This window comes from Anas platyrhynchos, chromosome 10 (assembly GCF_047663525.1).
Source record: "Anas platyrhynchos isolate ZD024472 breed Pekin duck chromosome 10, IASCAAS_PekinDuck_T2T, whole genome shotgun sequence".
Classification (NCBI taxonomy): Eukaryota; Metazoa; Chordata; class Aves; order Anseriformes; family Anatidae; genus Anas; species Anas platyrhynchos.
Genome location: NC_092596.1, coordinates 18,890,564 through 18,912,232, shown reverse-complemented (window position 1 = coordinate 18,912,232; position 21,669 = coordinate 18,890,564). Strand labels below are relative to the sequence as shown.

Here is a 21,669-nt window from a genome sequence, read left to right as displayed (position 1 = left end):
TCTGAGTACTGTAAAAAAACAACAGGTTGTTTTCAAATTAGTATGTACTAAGGAAGAAGAGGACTTGCAGTGTGGAACTGTAGTGTTGTAATAACTTTCTGAAATGAAGTTTAATCCTTTTTACCTGATACCATGTTGAAGTAGCAGAAGTACTCATAATATGAAAGCAGGACAGTATTTGATGCTTGACTAGCATAAGTCAGTCAAACTGTTGTCTGCGTACAATGTAATGAATAATATCAATCTCTTGATACTTGTTTTTTACAGAGTAAACTGAAATAGTTGAAGACAATAGGTATTTATTTTCATTTGCATGCATACTAAAAGTTTTTTTTCCTGTAATTTCAATAACAGGTAGCCTGCATGCAGCTCATCAATGCCCTTGTTACATCTCCAGAAGAACTTGATTTCAGGATACACTTGAGAAATGAGTTTTTACGCTGTGGCCTGAAGAAAATATTGCCTGTACGTAGTTTGTATATTGATTGGAATTGATGATAGCCTGTTACCTGAGATTGTTGAAGAATAACAGATAGCTTCATTGACATGTTGTTGTTTATATATTCTAAAGGCATGCAGGAGATGTGAGAAATTATGACATACCTGTTTATGTTTGTGTGAATTCATGCAACTGTATTTTTTGCTTTGAAAAGGTACTGATACTTATATGTCTATTTTTTTAGGGTACATAGGTTTTATATCATGTTTGTACTTGAATGTGATCATGCAGTCTTCATTTGTTATAGAGCTTCTGAAAGCCTAAAGAGCTCTTTGTGTATGTTTGTGTTTTAACAGCTACTGAAAATTAGTCTTTACATGATTAATAAATGCTTCTAGAACTTAAGAATTGGGGGGTAAGTGGGGTGTCAAATGAACTGAATTATAATAAATCACGATAGAAGACATGGTAGAATGGGTTATTTTTCAAGAAACTGAAGTGCAGAGCAGTTCTGAAATAAGAAAAATTCGGGAGGATCCATATTTCTGTCTCATGCTCTGAGTATTCATAGTATGCTTCTCTGGTTTTCAAACATTAGAATCAGAATACATAAACAACAACAACAAAAGTAGAAACACATACTTAGCATTTAGTTTGTATGTATCAAGTTATGACGACTCCCGGCAAATTTTCATTTAGAGCATGAAGTACGTTCACACTAATGGTTTTTGCATTAAGTTTTTTTTTTTTATGATTTGCCCAGTAGAAAGTTAAACCTGTCTCTCAAGTATTTGTGTATTTCAAGAAAACCGTTTTTTTCCTAACTCGTAATACTAATTTTATTCTTCTCTGCTTTACTTGTAAATGTTTCTCAGTGTACCACAGATATTTTTCATGCTGTATTGTAGAATGACTTTTAAAAGTTTTTTAGTATGTCTTTTACACTTGTTCAGGTTTTTTACATTCACTTTTATTAATGCTTTGAAATTTACCTCACGTGCTTTGACCTGAGGTCTGAACTGTCAACTGTGTTCCATGAAGAAAATAAAACTCAGTCAGAAAGTTTCATATTTCTATAGCCTGTATCTGATACTGGCTTATTGTTCTGCCTTACTGGCTGATATTATGCCTTAATTTTTCCTCAACTGTGCAATAACATTTAAAAAAATCTCTGAGTTACAACTTTTTAAAAGATGTATTTTCTGCTCCTAAGTTTTATGTCTTAGATTTTGCCATGATGTAATCTTTGTAGGGGTAGGAGTGGTGGTGGTGGAATTCTTGCTTTAGGAAACAAAAGGCGAAATTAAAATGCGCTGTCTTAAAAACAGGCCTTGAAAGATAAGGAGAATGAAGAGCTTGATATTCAGTTGAAAGTGTTTGATGAGAACAAAGACGAAGACTTGATTGAACTGTCACATCGTCTCAATGATATCAGAGCTGAAATGGAATATCCTTTGTAGAAATGGTGTTATTACATTTGTTTAATAACTATTAAATGAAAGGTAGAAAGCTTTACATGCAATTGATTTGTCGCAGTTGCAGATTTTGCAGGGACTTGCTCAAGCACATCTCATTCCACTTGTTTTTGTTAAAAACTTACTTAGAAAATTAGTATTAATATTTGTGATTTCAATGTGAATAATTAGGAACTCAGTATGTTGTGAATAGCATTTACTAAACTAAACTAAATTTTACTAAACTAAACTCTGGCTTGTGATACATGAAAATATAAAATAACAACTTAGTTTTGATAACTAAGTTGTAAGAAAAAATATTATTTTTTTATTCTTATTTATTTATTTTTAATTCGTGCATTTCCTTAACAATGTTTGCACTGATATGAATGAAGTATTTCACCTATTGTACAATATGTTGAAAGATACTACTTCTGAAGGCTACTTGTTGTCGATTCTCCAACACTTCCTTCTCATCAGGAATGATTACTATGTCAGGTAAGAGTCAGCTGTCAGGGTTGATATTTGGAGGTGTTAAGGGGAAGAATAAAATAAATTGAGTGGCTCATGATCATTTACGAGTAGTTTGCTCTGTAGCTGATATGTTACATGATGCTTGTTTTTCTGCTCAGTGTTAATTTTATAAAGATCATATTAAATATAATACTTGTTTAAAAGACTTGAGACTTACTTTCTCTAGCACCCTCATCCCCTAATATTTTAATTTATTAAGCACATGTCAGTTGAGTTTGATAGTTTCTGGGGCTTCAATGAACTTATGTTAGTTGTATAACTAGTAATTCAAAAGTCTTTCACGATGCTCTGCATCTTCTTTCCTCTTTAAGCTTATCTTTACTGTATGTGCACCTCGTTGTATCTTAGCAGTGTAGAAGTACTACGTATAGCTTTTTGTTTTAGGAAATGTTTTCCTGTAAGTTAATGATAAAAACAATTGATGTGCAAAATGAAATTAAGAAGTAAAATATAACCTGAGAAATCTTCAGTTCTTAATTTTTTGGGGAAGTTTGAAATATTGCAAGTTCAGGCTTGAGCATTTCCTACTTTGAAAACTCAGTGCTATGTGGAATTGAGGTGTGTAATACACTGCACTGGTTACAACTAACAATTCTGAGCACAGAATTCTCTAATGTTACAGGACCCTGATACAGTTGTTTAGAGAGGAATATCAATCGATTAACTTAACAGTAAAATAACTCTGCAAGTGTATTGATAACTTACTAAAGAATTTCTGCAGCGTATGTTGAAAATACTGAAGTAGTTAATGTTGTAATAGTGCTTTATTAGCCAGCATGCAAGTAATACTTGGCTTGATCCTTTTACTGGCAAATGTAAAATTCTTATATTAGGAGTTGCCCCATTTTCCACTCCTTGTTGCATAAATTATTGTTCATGTTGTCTTGTAAAATGTGTTCTTTGTTAGACCTCAGTATTACAAGATAATCGAAGAATGTGTATCACAGATAGTATTGCACTCTAGTGGAATGGACCCAGATTTTAAATGCAGAGGAAGAATGGATGTGGATTTTACTCACCTTGTTGGTTTGTATACTACAAGCAATCTTACATTGTGTTTTACTAAAGTGTATGTTTTCCTTTCTGTGCTGCTGTCTAAAAATCTTGCATGAATTTTCTCAGTTTTATAGAAACCTGCATGTAAGTTACAGGTTTACTTGTAGGAAAGGTCAGATTAAGCTCTGCAGCCCTTAATAAATGACACAGATGAAGTTTTATTCTCCAATGTTATATTGGCATATATCTGAATCTGATAGTCTTGCTAAGTAAAAATTGCTTTTTCATAAATTTTATGAATTTCAGGTCTGTAACAAGTACCAAAATTTGTATTAACATTAACTGTTAATGAATTTTTAATTGTTATAGGGTTAATTCTAAGAATATTTTCCAGACATTTGAGATGGTTTAGTAAGCTAAACTAGTCAGTTGAACATCCAGAGTCCTGCAGTTCTTTATGTCATCTGTGAAAGAAGCAGCTGAATAAATACAGTATCAATTAAATGGCAGTTAACAGCATTTAAAAGTTTTGCTGTAAGCTTTTCTTAAGATGGGTGGAATAGACTGTGTTCTTTAAATAGTGGCATCCTCTGGAGTAAATGTTTCATAGAAGGAAGTAGTTACTCTTTGAGAACATCTTCATTTACCAAAAAAGCTTTTTTGGTAAAAGAAGGTGAGAAAGGATGCTGTACAGGTTGCGTTGGAAGGGTGGGGAAGAACTGCTTTCTGAAAAAGTAACTTCCACATCTAAAAAGGTGTATCTGTATTTTATTTAGTTATGACTAGGAACCTGGTCACTTAATCTTACCTCAAAATCTTTTCCATTGATCTAGTAGTTGAGGGAATAACTGGTTTGTCTATCCATGCCAGTTCCTACTTATAATACTGTTAATTTTGTTTGCTTCACTTATAAAAAGTATATTTTTTACCATCCATTATAAACCAATAGAAATATTTTGTACCACTGAGTGAAGAAACCTGCTTTATAGCCTGTCCAAATTGTCTTCACCTCTGAATTTTACTAAAATGAGAAGCAGCTCAGTTTTGGGTTTCTTATCTCAGAAGGAGGCTTTCTGAATTGAAAACTCAGAAGTAACTATTACTTCATGCTAGTGTAGGAGTCCTTTTTCACCTAATACTTAGGAGTAGATTAATCTAGAAGGGCAAAAATCATTATGTACAAACTGTAATCTGTTAGAGACAAAACAAGCTGTAGTTATTCATATTAAAAAAATAGTAGTTGTCTTCTCACAGCTTTTTTTTTTTTTTTTTTCATAGTCACAGATTTTGCTCATCAAAATAATTCAACAAATGTTTGGTCAGATCAGCCTAGTAATTCATTTTATCTTTTGTTTCTTGCTTTCGTGTCATGGTGCAATTGTGGTTGGAAGGGACCCTAGAGCTGTGGAGCTGTGATGTTTTACCTGACTTTTGTGTGTTCAACTTTCAGATGCATGTGTGGACAAAGCTAAAGTAGAAGAGAGTGAAAAAAAGGCAGCAGAATTTTCCAGAAAAGTAAGTCCTTGTCACTACTCTTTTTAAGTTATGGAACAGAAGTCTGACGAGAATGCTATAGGCTTGTTTCACAGTAGAAACTTAATGGAAATTTGGAAACAATGAATCTCACAGGCAGGAGTCCTGTTCTTCCACAGTTAATAGCTCTGGGGGCGTTGCTGTGCAAGGCTCAGATTCCAGCTTCCTCCAAAATCAAAAGCAGGTGATTACTATTAGCTGTGAATATTTTTCAGTTGCATCAATCTGCTGTAGATAACTGATGGGAAAAGATTTCCACTTGCTACTATTTTGTCCTGAAACGTGTTGCACTTTAGGTGTTTAACTATGACTAAATAACGCTTTTTAAAAAGGGGGGGAGAGGGGGAGGAGTGCAGAGAAGAAGAAAGGAGTTGTCTTAGCTCTTCATCTAGTGCTGGCTTCAAACCTGAGTAAACTTACCTAAGGCAGGGTCATTCAATGTTTCAAAAAGCATCAACTCTAACTATGGAGATGCTAACACGAAAAGACTGCTTTAGCTCCTTATAATGCCCAAGATGAAGTATTATGTTATGGGGAAGAATAGCTTCTTTCCGTATTATTCACATTTGAGCCTTATAGGGTATTTTAGAACTAGTTTTGCAAACTACTACTTTCTTCTGGTCCAGTTCTCTTCTATTAGGAACTTGATAACTTAGCCTTTCAGTTATGGGAAGTCTTGAAATATTATCAGAAACGTAAGAGGTTAGACCTTTAAAATAATTTTGTAGAATTCCAGCTGTGTTCTTCTTGTAATAAAAATGTTTGTATTTCTGAATTAATTGATGCTTATCCTTCTGCTTTATCACTGTTCATATTTGTGCTGACAGTAGCTTGATTAATGCTTTCTCAAATTACTTTTAAAATTATCTAGGAGATAGGAATTTAATAGATAATTTGTTAATCTCAGCTGATCACACAGTCTGTTTAATGATATGAAATGCTCAGTGCACTATATTGGCTGCAATAGTACTTAAAACCTGTACATAGTGTTGTATACTAAAACATTCAAAATTTTGATGTTTACTATTTAGCCTAAAAAGCCTTTTGCAGACCAAAGTGTAGTATATTTTTTTTGAATGTAATAAGAATTTCAAAAGAAATCAGTGAAACAGTCAATTTTTCTTCCTTCAGTGTTAAATGGGGTTTCATTTTTAGTACAGTTATGGTGTCTGAATTTTAGAGAAGGCAAATTGTTGTAATGCTACTGTACAGAATCCTGCATCAGAATGTACTTTGTTGCTGCAAGTCAACATGTGTTCTTAGTGATTGGTTGTTTTGTCCTGAGGAAGAATGAGTTAACAGAAGCTTTTGAATATGCTAATAATGTATTAAGCCTAGCAAACAGTAGCAGGATGAAAATATAGTAAGAATTTTTCACAGTCATACTTAAATATTATAAATAGGACTTTTGCATTTTATATAGGGACATCAAGGGTATTAGTGACTTACTTGGATGCCTCCTTGTACATTGACTGGTGCATTGACTTGTACATTGTCTATATTTGTTATTGTTCAAAGAATTCATGAAATTATAATATCTAGTATGGACAAACTTTTGTGATTATGATTAATTGTTACAGTTTGATGAAGAGTTCACAGCTCGACAGGAGGCACAAGCGGAACTGCAGAAACGAGAGGAGAAAATCAAAGAACTTGAAACAGAAATCAAACAGCTACGAACACAGGTAATAAAACTAAATTACATTAAGTTCTTCAACTGAAAACTGTTTTTACAGAATCAAGAGGAAAATGCCATGGAGAATGTTCTTTCTGTAGAATTTGAAATGTATGTTATAGTTGTATTGGTTTGTTTTTTAAGCAGTGTAAACTACTAAAGCTATTTAATGGAAGTAGTCTTTTTCAAATAGCAGTGTGTTCAAAATCTGTCCTAGATACCTGCTTTATTGAAAAAAAAAATATTTAGGCTATGAAAAGTTTAAATTTAGCCTGACATTTTTTTCCTTGTTGTTTATGCCTTAATATCACTAATTCTATATGTTTTGCAGAAAGTGTTGTTTGTTTTTTTTTTTTTCAGAAGGCTTTATATCTGAGTAGCAAAGGTAGAAATCATGATAGCTGTGCATGCATAACTTAAATGCCTTTCAGAATGTGCATGCAAGCGAAGTCTGATAATAAATCTTTTTTTTTGAACTCCAGATACCAGGCTATAGCCTTTTCTAAAATAATGTTGAAGTAGTTTTATACAGTATAAGAGAGAAATGTAACAAAAAATTCAAAACCTCATGGAAGGGGAAGGTGATACATAATTTCAGCCAAGCTGATTTTACTTGAATTTATTTCTTCATAAATTTTGCTCACAGGTACCAAAAATGTGTGTCCAGATTATCTATCCAGGATCACCTGTGAGGTGGAAAGCAAGAGATGCTCTGTGTTGAGTTGTCATTACATCTATTGGGTGATTCTTGTTTAATGATGAGTGGGGTTTTAGGCAGGCCTTTGGCAACCAGTAGTTGTTATAGTTTGATCCTTTTGCCTCACTCTAGCTAATTTGCCATTCCGTGAGCATTAGCCAATGCCTGCCTGTTGCACTTTTTCTAATTGTGGGTACCTTAATAACTGTGGTCTTCCTGTTTGTATTAGAAGAGGAGGAACAGCATATGTTGTGTTATAACCTGGTTGCCATTTTTTGCTGTCAACATGCTGGTCCTTTTCTGACAAATAATCTGTGCTGTAGCCTTTTCACAGCACAGGCTTTCTTGTTACATTGTTACTTGTTACTATAAACATGTTACATTGTGTTTAACAGATGGATTGCTGTACATTGTGTCACTGGTTTTCAATGCAAGTCATTGATGTAACTTGTGGTTACAAACCTTATGGTTTCTATTGCTGTTTTCCTTCACAAACGCTTCTTTCAATGCCTCATGCCTAGTTCCTATCCACTTTAATGTTTGTTACAGATCTCTACAAGACAGTTACACTGAAATTTGTCAATCAGTTTTAATGAGTTCTCCACCAGTTGTTGCATTACAGTTGTAATAGTACACTTGCATAGTTCATGGGACAAAGAAACACATTTTAAGCAAAGTCAATAATTTATTTTTAGTCTAATCCAGCTATATCATTGCCAACACAGTTCATATTATCTAGACATTACAGCTCATTCTTAATAGTGGTACAGTTAAGTGATATATCTTAACTTTGTCATATCTATACCTTTTTTTTTTTAATCTTGAGTTATGTTTCCCATTTACATTCTCAACTAGCTTAGAATGTGATGACATTTATTTCTAGGTGCACTCAGTTTTTTTCAGCATGGTATTTTACTTTTTTTTTTGGGGGGGGGGGCGGGAATTGGTTTCATTAAACTAGAAGTAGTAAATAATTAGGCATGGAAAGAGTATGTAAATTAGATTAAATGAAAAGCCTGCATTATGTAATGATTTTGCAACAAAAGATTCCTTAGTATGTAGAGGATTTACAATATGAGCTCATGTGGCATTTTGTGCATATCTCCGGAAACAGTTTTTAAACCATTTTTAAAAGACAGTTGTCTGTGAATTTGACACTCTAATAATTTATTGGAATGGATATTGGAATTGCTCATTTTTCCTTCCTATCCAAGTGCAGACAGTTTTAAAACCAAGCATGATTGTTTCACTCCCCACCCCCATGCCCACACAAGATGTCAGGATAGTTACAACAAGTCTTGTACTGCCCTAGCTGCTTCAGTGATTTAATTCAAAAACCTTCCACCAGCAGTTTAGTGTTCTTAAAATCAAGTGTGGTTATTACCATCTTTGCCACAGCTCTCCAGGATGTCCTGAGTGGGGAAATTATTTTAGTTCATCGATTAGATATAAATTCATATGTTGTTCTCTTCAATGTTAGTGCTACTAGTACATTGTCTTGAAAATGGAAACCATTTGTTTATAAATACTAGGTGATTCAGTTTACTTGGTAGTTTTATGGTACATGGTATTTCTCATTTTATTGAGGTACAGTAGACTACAAGGTAGACTAGTCAGTTTATATTAAACCTCCTTCCCTCCCCAGATGAAAAGAATTGCTCTTTTAAATTTCAGGCTCCAGTCCTGACAAGTCAACAGACAGAAGCACCACTTCCTCCAATATCAACTGAGAATGTGACACCTCCTCCTCCAGCACCACCTCCTCCTCCGCCATTGCCTGGTGATGCAGTGCCACCCCCTCCACCACCACCACCACCACCGCCGCTGCCTGGTACACAAGCAGTGCTACCTTCGCTGCCGCTTAGTGCAGTAGTGCCACCTCCTCCGCCACTGCCTGGTACAACACCGATACCTCCGCCACCACCGCCACTGCCTGGTGCAGGATCGACACCTCCGCCACCACCGCCACTGCCTGGTGCAGTATTGCCGCCTCCACCACCACCACTGCCTGGTGGATCGCTGCCACCTCCACCACCACCGCTTCCTGGTGCAGCAGTGCCGCCTCCACCACCTCTTTTTGGTGGGCCTCCTATGCCACCACCTCTTGGAGGTGTTCCTTTTGCTCCCTTTGCAGTGATACCAGCATTACCACATGGAATGAAGGAGAAGAAAAAATATAAGCTGGAGGTCTCTATGAAGAGAATCAACTGGTCAAAGGTATTACAAAATGTTTTGTTTTTTTCTCCCATTGATTAAAAAGTGGCTTTTGAGGAAGAAGGTGAAATGTCAGGGTTTATATTAAGTAGCTGATAGTACTCATGAAGCTTGGGGAATTCATTAAATCCTGTATCCAAAATACTTCTAATGCACTGGTTGTGATGCAGCTGGTGTTGGTTTTCGAGGACACCTTATCTTATGGGGGAAACTCAATGTATTTAATACTCAGCATCTTGTATTCTGGGGATATGAGTAGCTAGCAGATCTGAAATTTTTTTAGTAATTTTCTGTAGAGGTAAGTTCTATATGTCTTTAGCTGTAACTGATGCTTGATTTGCCAAGTAAAAACTTCAGAAGTTAAATGTGTTTCAAGTAGGTTTAAGTTATCAGGTAGTTTAAGTGTATACTTTAATCATGGTACTACTATTTTCAGTAGATTGATTTAGTTAAAAGATTATTAGTGTTTAGGATTGGGGAAATGAATTTTGAAGTTGACAGTTGGGTAGAAAACTGTTGAGAAGACTGCCATTTATGAATCTTGGCAATCTGACAGTTGACAGAGGGATCCGGAGTCGAGGGATGACTACCACTGTGTTTACTTAATTGAAGTAGCTGTGGCTGAGTAATAAGAAAGGATTTTGTAAAAGGAGATGAACTTAGAGGAATTAAGTCTCTAGCAATAAAATGCAGTAAAACCTGGTGTGAGTAGTTAAATGGTATTTTGGAAGGCACTGCAAAGCAGAGCTCTGATTTTGTTTTCTTGTGCTGTGGATTAAGCAGTCTGTTGGAGTCATAAATTGTGTATTTTGTATGTACAATAAAAAATATTTTTGCTTGTTTTTTTGAGGGCAAGTTGAAAGTGGATCAGGCTTACAGAATGTGTAATTTTAGGTCTGATACTGTCTCAAAAGCACAGTGCTTTGGTTATGCTTTCTAGGAATTTCTTTAAAAAAAAAAAAAAAAGAAGTTTGAAGGAAACCGTTATGGTAACATTGATAGTGTTTTTTTTTCCTAGTTTCCTTTCAAGAGCCTTTCATGAAACATAAGAACTTGACTAGTCCCTCAAAAAAATGTTGGGAAGGCATTGGAGAAAGAATTGTTCCTAGTAAAAAGCAACATCCTTATTTGCTGTGATAAGTATACAGACCTACACCACTAAAATTTTCTTGTAAGGACAGATGTCTTGATGTGAAGTTGTGTTATTTTGAGACTAGTCCTCTGAATAAACAATTTATTTTAAATTAAAGCATTAATAAGGAAATGAAACAAATGATTGTGTTCGCATATTTCTTCTTGTGACATGTTCTGTAAGTTTTAAAGGAAATTTGATTTTCATTGCCTTACTTGTCAATGATAGTTGTACTAGAAAGCATGCTTTAACAGCAACATCTTCCATAACTCTGTTGTTAAGATAAATGCCTTTCTCTGGGAAAGGCAGGTGTTTACACTGATATTGCAGAGCTTATCATAAGGTAGTAAAGGCAGTGGTGTTACATTGTATCAGTTTTGTTTAAAGTTTTTACTGCACTGGATTTAGCAGTATGCAGTTTTAATAGTTAACTGGTAGAGTCATTGCTGGTAGAGTCATTTAACTGGTAGAATTGAGAAGCTCACCATTTATTTTACAAGTATAGGTGATATGATGTAGTATGTGAGTTTTTAAATGAGATTTTTTGGCAGAAATTGTTTGATGTTTGGCAGATGAGCAACCCATGAAGCTAATTTAGTTCCCAAACAGTTCTTTTTGAAAAAGTCCCTGGGTTGCACATTGCTGAGTGAGATTATTTGTTTCCATGAAAACTTTCAGAGGATGTGTACTAGGCTTGGTGGATTTATGTAATGACAGCAAGAGATGGTGGAAGGTAACTACTTACTTTCTTTTCTGGTCCTTTGACTGCTCTGAGGTACGTGGAGTATCATCAGAGAGTGAATGCTTACTGAATTTTTCTTCTGCAGAATGTTGCTTGTATTGTTGATCCATGCCAAAGTGGACTGAAAAACTGTCATGATCGAGGTGAAAAGAAGGGGTATCATTCTATTAGGCATGAACAATGAATTGTAACTTTGCATCAAGTTGCATAAGTATATACAAACATTGAGGAACAGTTTTAAAGTAGTTTGCAACTAGCAGTTATCCAACAGCATTCTGTTTTATGTAGAAAGCTTCCATGCTGTTGAAGTCTAATCTAGTTTTATGTTCAGAGAATGTGGATATCTGTGTTGATAATGTAATGATGCTTAAGTTCTTGATCTGGAATATTCATTGATTTCAAATTATTTCTGTGGTAGGGCAGGGTTGTGGCCACTGGGAGGAGCTATGGGACTGCTTAAGTGAAATATTTGGGCACCATTATCTTAGACTGAATGTGAACTTTTACCATATAGCCCATTTATATTACTTATACTTAAGCAAACTTTTTTTTTTTTTTTTAATCTTAAAATATAAGCATCTACATGAACAGTGAAATAAAAGGACAGTTTCTGATTTGCCAACATGTGACCATAGTTACTTGTTGAAACATAACTTTGTTGGGGGATGGGGTGGAAGAAGTTACACGGGTATACATGTATGATTAGATATATATTTCTGTAAAATTTCTCTTTGATCAGTGTAGCCACTGTTCTTTGCATCGAAGAGAGGAATTTGAGTTACTTCATAATTGTGTATAACATCTATTGAGTACACACTCAGTAAGTTTTCAGACAATACCATGGTGAGGGGAAGTATCGATCTGCTGGAGGGTAAGAAGGCCCAGCAGACGATCCTGGAAAGGTTGGATCATGGGCAGAGGCCAATGGGATGAGGTTCAACATGGCTAAATGCCAGATCCTGCACTTTGGCCACAACAACCTCATGCAACACTAAAAGCTTGGGGCAGAGTGGCTTGAAAGCTGTGCAGAGGAAAAGGGTCTGGGGGTGTTGGTCAGTGCTCAACTGATCGTAGAAAAATAAATAAAATCTTATAAACTGCCATCAACCTACACAACAATTTTTGTTTGAATGTATTCTTTAAGAATTACTGATTTTTAAGACAACATATAATACATAGAACTTAACTAAACGCATTTCAGTCCAGTTATTGCAACAGTCCTGTGGAGTTGGCTTTAATTTGGCTATTAACAGGATGAGTTATTAACTTTGGAAGTGACATTTCTGTTTCAGGTTGAGCCCCAAGAAATAGCAGAAAGCAGCTTTTGGGTAAAAGCTGAAGAAGATAAATTTGAAAGCCCAGAATTATTTGCAAAATTGGCAATCACCTTTGGAACACAGGTGAAAGGTATGTTCTTCTTTTACTTTTTGTCTCATGCTTTTATTAAGTGTAAAGCTGCAGTGGTGTTTTTTTTATGCTTTGTGGATTGCTATAGAATTATACAATACTTAAAGTAGGAAGATGATTTACAATGTGTATTTAAGCATTGCCATCTATTACAGGAATTGTATTCCTCTCACTTCATGGCCTTTGGTGGTAACAACCTTATGTAATAATGCATTCTGAATCTGCCTAGTATGTTCTAGACAGGTTGAATCTTCAATTTAAACCCTGATCTATCTTCAGATTCTAACACTAGCATCATGCTTATCCGCATTAATGCTCCTAGCTTCACAGACTGCAAGTTGTCAGGTTCTTCTTCATCACTTGGGAAGGGTTTAATGTGTAATAAACATGTGCTTATTTGTACCACTGTGGTAAATGAAAATCCCACACCACTGAAAATGAGACTTAAGAATCTAGCTATTACAACATGCAGTTACATCACAACTCCTGTAATGTGCCTGATGCCACGATACTGGAATCTGCGAGTTGAAACCATTGTTCTCTTCTAAGTTTTTGAGTGTTGTTGGGGTGTGTTTTTTGTTGTCGTGTTTTGTTTGTGTGCTTTTAACCTGGGGACAAACAGTTAAATAACTGCTTGGTCCGATCAGGTGATAGAGCCATTTGTTTACAACAGAGGCTACACTCTTGCTCCCTTTTTGTGAAGGTAAGTTCAGAACTCTTTGCAACACTTGTGGTTAATCACTTCTTTCTCCTGAGTCTCAAAGACATAGTTTTTGCAGAGTTATCTCCTCAGAGTCTTCTTCCACTACAGGTGTGTGATTAGTCATACAAATTTCATTGATACTTGGCAACTACAGCCAACTCTTGGTTGGCTTAAAGCTCAGACTAGATACATTTCATGACTGTTTGTAGCATGTTTTGTAGACATACATCTCCTTAATCTTTGTGTGCACACACACTGTTTAAACTTTGCATAATACCATGGAAAACATCAGGTACTTTACTAATTTTTGGTGAAATGCAATGAGCAATAGCTGTTTCTCTGTTAGCAAGAACTATGCTGGAGCTTGTGTCAAGTCCACATGAGGCTGGCTGCTCAATGTGTCATGTAAATAGCTTTTCTGGTAATGCTTCTAGATTTAAAACAAAAAAAAATCCTTAACTTTTTGAACACTTATTTAGGTAGGAAATAATATGTTAATATTTATATCTTGAGTCAGGAAGGCAGTTACGGACAACTGAAGGTTGGTTACTTAATGCTATTTTGAACTTTTTACAGCCTTCAGATGGCCTTTAAGTACTTATGAGGCTGCATATAGTCTGTTGAAGTCTTATCGTTAACTGTAGATTACAGTGAACTAGTGATCGGTAGTTCATATTTGGCCATTTATTCGTAATTTGTTTCAGACATTTGAAAAGGAGCAAGTACATTTGAAGTATGGTTTAATAATAACTTAATCGGGAGCTAATGAGGAAGCCCAACAAATTAGAATTTAAGAAGTGTTGGGTAGTTAAAGAAAGAATTTGTGCTTTAGCCGCAGATCTTTCATCCATTTGTCAACAAGTTAGAATATGATATACTTGAGGGATGTGGAATTCTGGAAGCTGAATGGAGGCAGATGTTCAAGTCAGATGATCAAGTATTTGTAGGCCAAATCTTAGTGAGCAAACAAACATTTAGGAATTTGAAGTGAATGTTAAGTATTTTTGCATTGCGGTTTTTACTTCAACTTTTTGGCTTTGAGAATTAACATTTCATGTGATGCCTTGTGTTTTGATTGTAGCGAGTCTTCTGTAACTTCAACTAGAATCCCTTTCTGTCAATTACAATAGGATTTTATTACTTTTAGAATGAATTTGTATTGCACTTAGGGGTCTGTGATTTCCTGGCTGTTGTATGAATTACAGGGATAATTCAGAAAAAGGATACATAGTTTTGCCATCTGGTTAAAATAATGTGGAGTTTGCCACTGATTTGGGTGTGACAGCAAACCAATAAAACCTTCAAGGAAAAAACACATGGCAGCAGATATTTGCAATGGATTGAGAACCTTCTAAGTGAAAATGACAAGCTTCTGCCTTAAGCTGAATCCTTTCATCAGCAATCTGAAGGAATGTTTCTGAATTCCTGAGAAAGCCACTTCATTAAAAATGTTGAAAAAACTCTTCTGAAATTTTGACGTAGTTGTCGGTTTCATGGGAGAAAATTCTTGTTGACCTAGTTGCGCAGTTATAAAACAAGAAGCAATAGAAATTCTCTGCGTAGGTTAACTTGGTGATAGCCTTGCAGATAGTTTTTGTGTTAATCCTTTTGCCATTCTCATTTAATGGTTGTAGAAAATAACATGCCATGACAAAGGATGGGGAGAAATAAGAAGACTACATTGCTGTTTCTACCTTGAGCCATCTTTTTTTATTCTGTCATAAACTAGATAATTATATCAGCCAATTTTCACATGGGCTACCTACTATTTTTGGAGAAGTTATTGCATATTGCCCAGGACAGGTTATTTAAACACCTATTTATTGTACTTTCATTTAGCTGGTAGTAGAGAAAGTTAGCTTGTTCTTTCTTTGAGTTCAACTTTACTTTGATACTTAAAAAGCTTCTAGAAGTTCAGGAGCTTCAGAGTATCTAGTAGTAGCATATGCTGAAATTATTGCATCTCACAAGCAACTGCCTTCTTAAACTGCTATTCGCAAAGAGAAACATTAAAATAATAATCAGCATTTTTATTTCTCACACTTTGCCTTAAAAACCACAGGCATCACATTAACCATCTAAATATTAATTTTAAGCATAATCTAGAGTCAATTTTTTTCTCTGCTTTAGTCCCATTTTTTTGGTGTGATCTACATGTATATTACAGGAGAATTAAAGAAATGCAAATAGAAACACGTTTTATATTCTCTAGAGAGCACAGTCAATGTGTAAAACAAATACACATTTTGAGTGGGTGAGTGGGAGAAAACTGACTGTCTTTAAAAACTGACTATCTTTAAAAACTTTTTCTGATGACTTAGTGTTTATCATCTTGTATTTCATGGGATTTTGGAATGCCTGTGGCAGTAGTAACTGAAGTGAAACAAATGATATGCACTTATTAATAAGTTGCATATTCCTTCAAGGTTGCAGCACTCAAACTTGATTAAACCTTTAAATTCTATCCATGATTCTTTGGGGCAATGAAAATGACATTTTGCTTCCTTCCCCCTGCCCTTGTTTAACATAGTTTTGTTTAAGATACTCCAGGAGTAACTTAATCTTGGTTCTCACCAAGATTCTCTATGCTTCCTCATTATCTGAGCACCACCTGCTCTCAGGGAAGTGGTACTTCCAGAAAACTGACCTTAGGGAAAAATAAGTCATAATAGTACACCTCTGAAGCATACTTTTTGTTAGTTAAAGAAGTATTACATTCATTGGTTAGCTGCTTAGAAATTTAGGAATATTTAATCACAGCTCCAGAAGCAAAAAGGAATGTTCCCTTATTTTACCTTGCAGGTAAAATAATTTTATTTTAATTATAGTTAGATACAACTTTTCTTTTAAAGGGTAAGTGTAAGGTTAAAATCTTTGCTTGCTATTGTGACATTAAATGTTTAATATGGATGTACAGTGTAGAATGTCTTCAATTAGGTTTAAATTACTACTAATAGTCAAACTGCAGTATTTAGTATGTAAAATCAGTTATGAAGCCGAAACATGAAAATACGCATTGTGCAGGGAACAAAGGAATCATTCAATAGTTTTGTCTGTAAGACTTCCCAAGGTTTTGAGATCTTGGGATTTGATCTAAGTTAACTGATATCCAATTATCCCTGTCTCAGTACAGTCTTGAAGGATTTTCAGTTTTCTTCAAAAGAAATATATATTTGAATACCTTTTAAGGGCCCGTGATGAATGGACTCCAGGGCTTCAAATTTTCATTAAAGATAAACATTTTGAGCTTGGAATTGTGCTTCCAGTTGCAGAGCTGGGGATGATGATTACAGTCTCATGGACTGTTTTTGCAAGTAAATAGTTTCATATTGGGTATACTTGAAAAAGAATGGGCAACTGTTGTTATAAAGTTGGGTGATATTAAGAAATAGGACAGTCTCTGTACTGTAGGTGGCAATTAAACACACAAATGTATGTTTATTTCCTTGTGTAACTGTACAGAAAAAAACAACAACAAAAAAAATAATACCTTCTGTACCCTAACTAGTTTCTTTTTTCTTTTAACTTGGTTAATAGTGAAAGATGACGTAACATCATCCAGAATTTTATAAAGTAATATTAAAGAGTATCAAGAGAATGTGAAATTAATTCATCAGTCATCCTCCTTAGCTGGATTACATAGTGTTGACTGTGCAGTCTCTTATGTCAAGTGAGGAGATCCAAGAGATCAAATAAATGCATCTTGTCCTTATGAGTCTGTTAAGTGATCTTAAGGAAGTAATTAATTTCTGTTGATGTACAGTGGAATACTGAGATGCGTTGTCGACTAAGAATGACACCTTTTTGACAGAGATTGTCCCACTACTAAGATTTTAGAATTAAAAAATGAATGCACTTTTGATTAAATGACTAACAATTTTCTAGAGAGGGACTTACTTTAATGAAGTTCAACAAGAATTTACGCTCAGTGTTTTAATCCAGTCGTTACACATTTCTGTAAGTTTGGGCTGCTGAATTTTTTGTTGTTGTTGTTTTGGACAGGCTGGACTGGATGAAGAGCTTGACTATACGTCGAGACTTTTTTTAATTTTTTTAGTGTTCTTGGCAAGAACTTTCCTAATAGTCAATCTGTAAAAGCATATAATCAGATCATTGTTGTTCAACTAGAAAAATAGTTTTTTGAATTTTGCTTTCATCCCTTTAACTGACATAAAACTCTATGGTCAGCTATGTGCATGACAAAAAGAACATCATCAGCAGTCTGGTATCTGTGATGCTTTGTGAAACATGATCTCAAGAGCTCCATGTGTTGTTTAATTTTGTGAATATTTGAGGCACAGTTGTGTATTGGGTAACTGTAAAAGATTAAAATGTTATGGTTAAGTTTTCTTATAATGTGACAGTATCCAACGTATCTGCCCTGCTGCTATCAAAATGACTTTTTACTATTTGATTGATAGACTAATTGCAAAACACTACAAAGCAAGTTAATGCCTTCTCCCAAAAGGATCATGTTAATTTCTGGCTCTTGTAATTTAGGTTGTGTATTTTGCCAGTCAAGAATGATAGTGGTACTCTGAAGAAATTAATTATGTGTACAGTAGATCTGTAAAGGTAGTAATTAGTACATAATAGTCTGTAACTACTGGGATTGTTCCAGTACAGAATTCATTATCTATCCAACTTACCTCAAGGGAAAACTTCTCAATCAGGGTTCTGTAGCTTCTTTATGATTAGACTTTTAAAATATAATTCAACAGTCATTTTGATGCGTGTTTTGAAGATTGAAGTAAGGTTTTAATAGCTGAGTTGTGGGTTGTTATTTTTTGTTTTACTTTATTGAGTGTGAGTGAGAAAGGACAAGAGAAAATACCAAGCTGTGCATAAACTATAATTGAACAAGATATTTAATTTTTATAAGTATAATGTAGTATGTAACAAAATATATAAAATGGGCTATCTTAATATGGTCTTGTTTTTAGCAGTCATAATAGGAAAATGTAGGTGGCTGTCCAGTCCTAACTTTGGTATCTCCCACTGTGGACAATTTTAAAAACTCCTTTGTAGCTCAGTTTTAAAATAACAGCAATCAGGAAAAAAACACTAAAACATGGATAGGGTAAACTAAAGTGTGGTTTTAACTTGTTTGTGATTTTGGTTAGTGCCAGGATTTCAGTATTTAATCTTGTTTTGTCGGTTGAGGAGGTTCAAAGAGGCAGCTGAAAGTAGCTTGAATAGGTGATTGTAAAAATTTAAGGAAGAAAGTTCATCTAACACGAAAAAAGCCGAAGAACAATCAAGGGAGAAAATATCACTTCTGAGTAAGAAATAACACATGATGTGGTGAGATTTAGAAAAAGGTGATGTTCAAATGAGACCATCACTAGTTGGTCTTAACACCTTTTGGCAACACCATTAATAACACCTATTAGAGAGTAGTAAATGTTTCTAGTTTTGTGCTATAAGTTTAGAATACAAATGATTTGGGAAACTGTACTTGTGCAGAATTGTAAGCAAGTAACCAAGTTTATTCAAGTTTATTGTAAATGCTGACATAAATATTCTCTTCAAATCCATCTAAGGTAGCAAGGGGACTGGTGGTAGAAATAGGTGGAGGTGAAATAATGGCTATTACTGCAAGTTAGTGACATAGTAGACTTATGCAGATGTTGTTTGTAATGCTTTCACATACAGTAAGTATATACACCTTCTAGAGAATTCAAAATTTATTTGTTCTAATCCTGTCTAAGTCTAATCAAAATACAACAAGCACTTAACTATCATCCATTAGTTATGCTGAAAGATAAGCTCAAACACCAGTTTCTTAGCATCCACGCTTTCTTTTTTCTGACGTTATGCCTACCAATCCTCTGTTTGCTTGAAGAGAGAAGGTGGTCCAATGTCATAAACATTTTGCAGTCTTCACTTAAAATTGTATGATCGAACAGTAGAGATTTCTTCTTCCTTTTAAGTCTGCTTGGGTTTACAGCTTTCTGGTAAAACACTAACAAAAAGATATTGACAGTTCTAATTTATTTTTATTTTTATTTATTTATTTATTTATTTATTTATTTTGTCAGATGGTCATTGACTAGTATCTTAGGTTTGCTTTTTTTCGTTGGGGTTCATCATGAATTTTTTTATAAAGCAGGCTGTTTTTCATTTCCTGAAGCAGTTAATCCGTATTTTTTTCCTCTGTGAAACTGCCCATTGTTAAATTTTTAAATTATTTTTTTTTTTTTTTTTTTTTTTTTTTTTAATATCTATGGTAACTTACGTACTTTTCCTGTTTACACAGCTATCAGATATTGAGGAGAGGGAGAAAGAGAGGAACACAGGCTAGTTTCAGAGAAAGTATGTAGATAGTTTTATTTCTGTCATCCTTGCCCCCTTATTTAACAGGTATTGCATTTTGACATGAATTGTGTTATTTTTCCCCCCTATATGACCAGTTAGTCTTCCAAAGCAGATACTGTTCTTTCTTGGATCAGAATGAATGTTTTAGCTTCAGTCATTTCCACTGAAATAATCAGAATTACATTTACTAAATGCAGATTTTAATTTTTATTCTGTTTAGGTGCTAATAATATTTCAAGATTGATTCTACTTCTTTACAATGTTTCTGTGGGAATGTTACAAGGCTTTATTCACTATTGCTCCTTACTGACTAAGAACAACATGAAATATGTATCATTATTTATAAGTCTTTTCTTTATGCTTGAGGTAATGATACATTCTTAGTGAGGAGAAAAAAATTTTCAGGATCACTTTTCGGCTATTATTTAGTAAAGAGGGCAAGTAGCAACTAAAGAATGGAGTCTGTTTATCACAAACAGTTTTCCTTCGAGTTTGTTTGTTTTTCGTAAATAAAAGAAAAAGTGATTAGAACTTCTAAAGAATGGAGATGAATTTGTTAAGAAGCCCAGATCAAATTCACCAGAGAACTTAACTTTTACAAGCCTTAAATGTCTTTACACTCCAAAGTTGTGTAGCACACAGCTCTCTTGTTTTAAGTGTGAGAGCAATAGCTTCAGTTTGATACAGAAACCTCTAGTATTAAGCACAGATACATGTTTTGCTCAGTCAACTATATGTGTTGTCTTGGTGAAATAAAAAGGAAAAAAAAAATACTCCTAGTGTATTTGTTTGGGGTTTTACAAGCTGCAGGTGGCTCCCTTGGTCTTCCAGTTAATTCAGCATGTGTATTTTTCTTTTTCCTTACCCTCTGTTTCAGAAGTGTATGACTTCAGAGCAAAGGAAGATACTGCTTTGGGGTATAGGGCTACGAAGTGCTTCTGTGTCTTCTGGAATTTCACTTAGTTACTGCTTGATTATGTAATCAAATTTCATATATGAGCTTCCAATAGAAGCAGTCTTGTTTGTCAACTCAAATGTATTTGAGTTATTTTTCAACAACAGAATAAATCCAAGTACTATGAGAAAGGGAGAGCAACTTCTCCATCTTTTCCTTTCTTTTTCAAAATGATTTTTGCAATTGGTACTGTTGGATTAAGTGATGGGGAAAGCTCTGTTGTAAGTAAACTGATGCCTGCTATTATTACTACTTAGTACAGATTCATGTATATATATATGTATTTGTGTTACTTTCTTTCTTAAATGATCTTAAAATTAATTGCATAAGAATGTATTTCTTGATTAAGGAGTTATTTTCATTACAACATCTTAAGTTTTGATTGGCAATTTAAAGAATCAGTGTAGTAATGTGTTAGACCAGGGTTCTTAGAAATTGAAAGTGAAAATATTGAGGATGAATGGTGGAAGAGTCATTTTTTATGATAAAAAATTGTCAAGGGAGAAGGGGGGAACTCTTAAATTCATGCATTTTTCCCCTACATTTAGTATGTCAGAGGGCCCCATTAGAAAAGAGTTAAGATCACTACACAGATAGCATATGTTATTGACAAACATATTCAAGAGGCATGAAATTCCAGTCTACTGTGTGATCTCTGCTGGTAATGTACAGAATGTTGTACTATACACATTGTTTTTCTAAGGGAAATAGAGCTTTTGTTTGTAGTGGCTTTATAAAATACAGCAGAGGAAGAGAGAGACATTTTTTCGTATTCTGAAATGTCTATTTCAGTCTCAGTGATGCAGTGCTCAAATGAACTATAGCACATTTAATGAGCAGTTGAGGACAGAGACACATATACAAGGCACA

The 21,669-nt window shown here is 34.5% G+C and overlaps 1 protein-coding gene across 13 annotated transcripts in view; it reads left to right on the top strand.

Annotated features, from left to right (window-relative positions):
- The window catches only part of DIAPH2 (diaphanous related formin 2), a 250,622-nt gene that overhangs the window by 34,727 nt on the left and 194,226 nt on the right, over nt 1-21,669 (top strand). For all 13 annotated transcript variants that reach the window (XR_011811856.1, XR_011811855.1, XR_011811854.1 and 10 more), the window contains 8 exons: nt 355-465; nt 1,768-1,886; nt 2,275-2,391; nt 3,335-3,453; nt 4,874-4,938; nt 6,537-6,641; nt 9,003-9,545; nt 12,709-12,823. Coding sequence is in view for 8 of the 13 variants with exons in the window: in XM_072043112.1 (XP_071899213.1) it covers nt 355-465; nt 1,768-1,886; nt 2,275-2,391; nt 3,335-3,453; nt 4,874-4,938; nt 6,537-6,641; nt 9,003-9,545; nt 12,709-12,823 (1,294 nt within the window). In the remaining 5 variants the exon portion in view is untranslated. The remainder of the gene's footprint in view (nt 1-354; nt 466-1,767; nt 1,887-2,274; nt 2,392-3,334; nt 3,454-4,873; nt 4,939-6,536; nt 6,642-9,002; nt 9,546-12,708; nt 12,824-21,669) is intronic.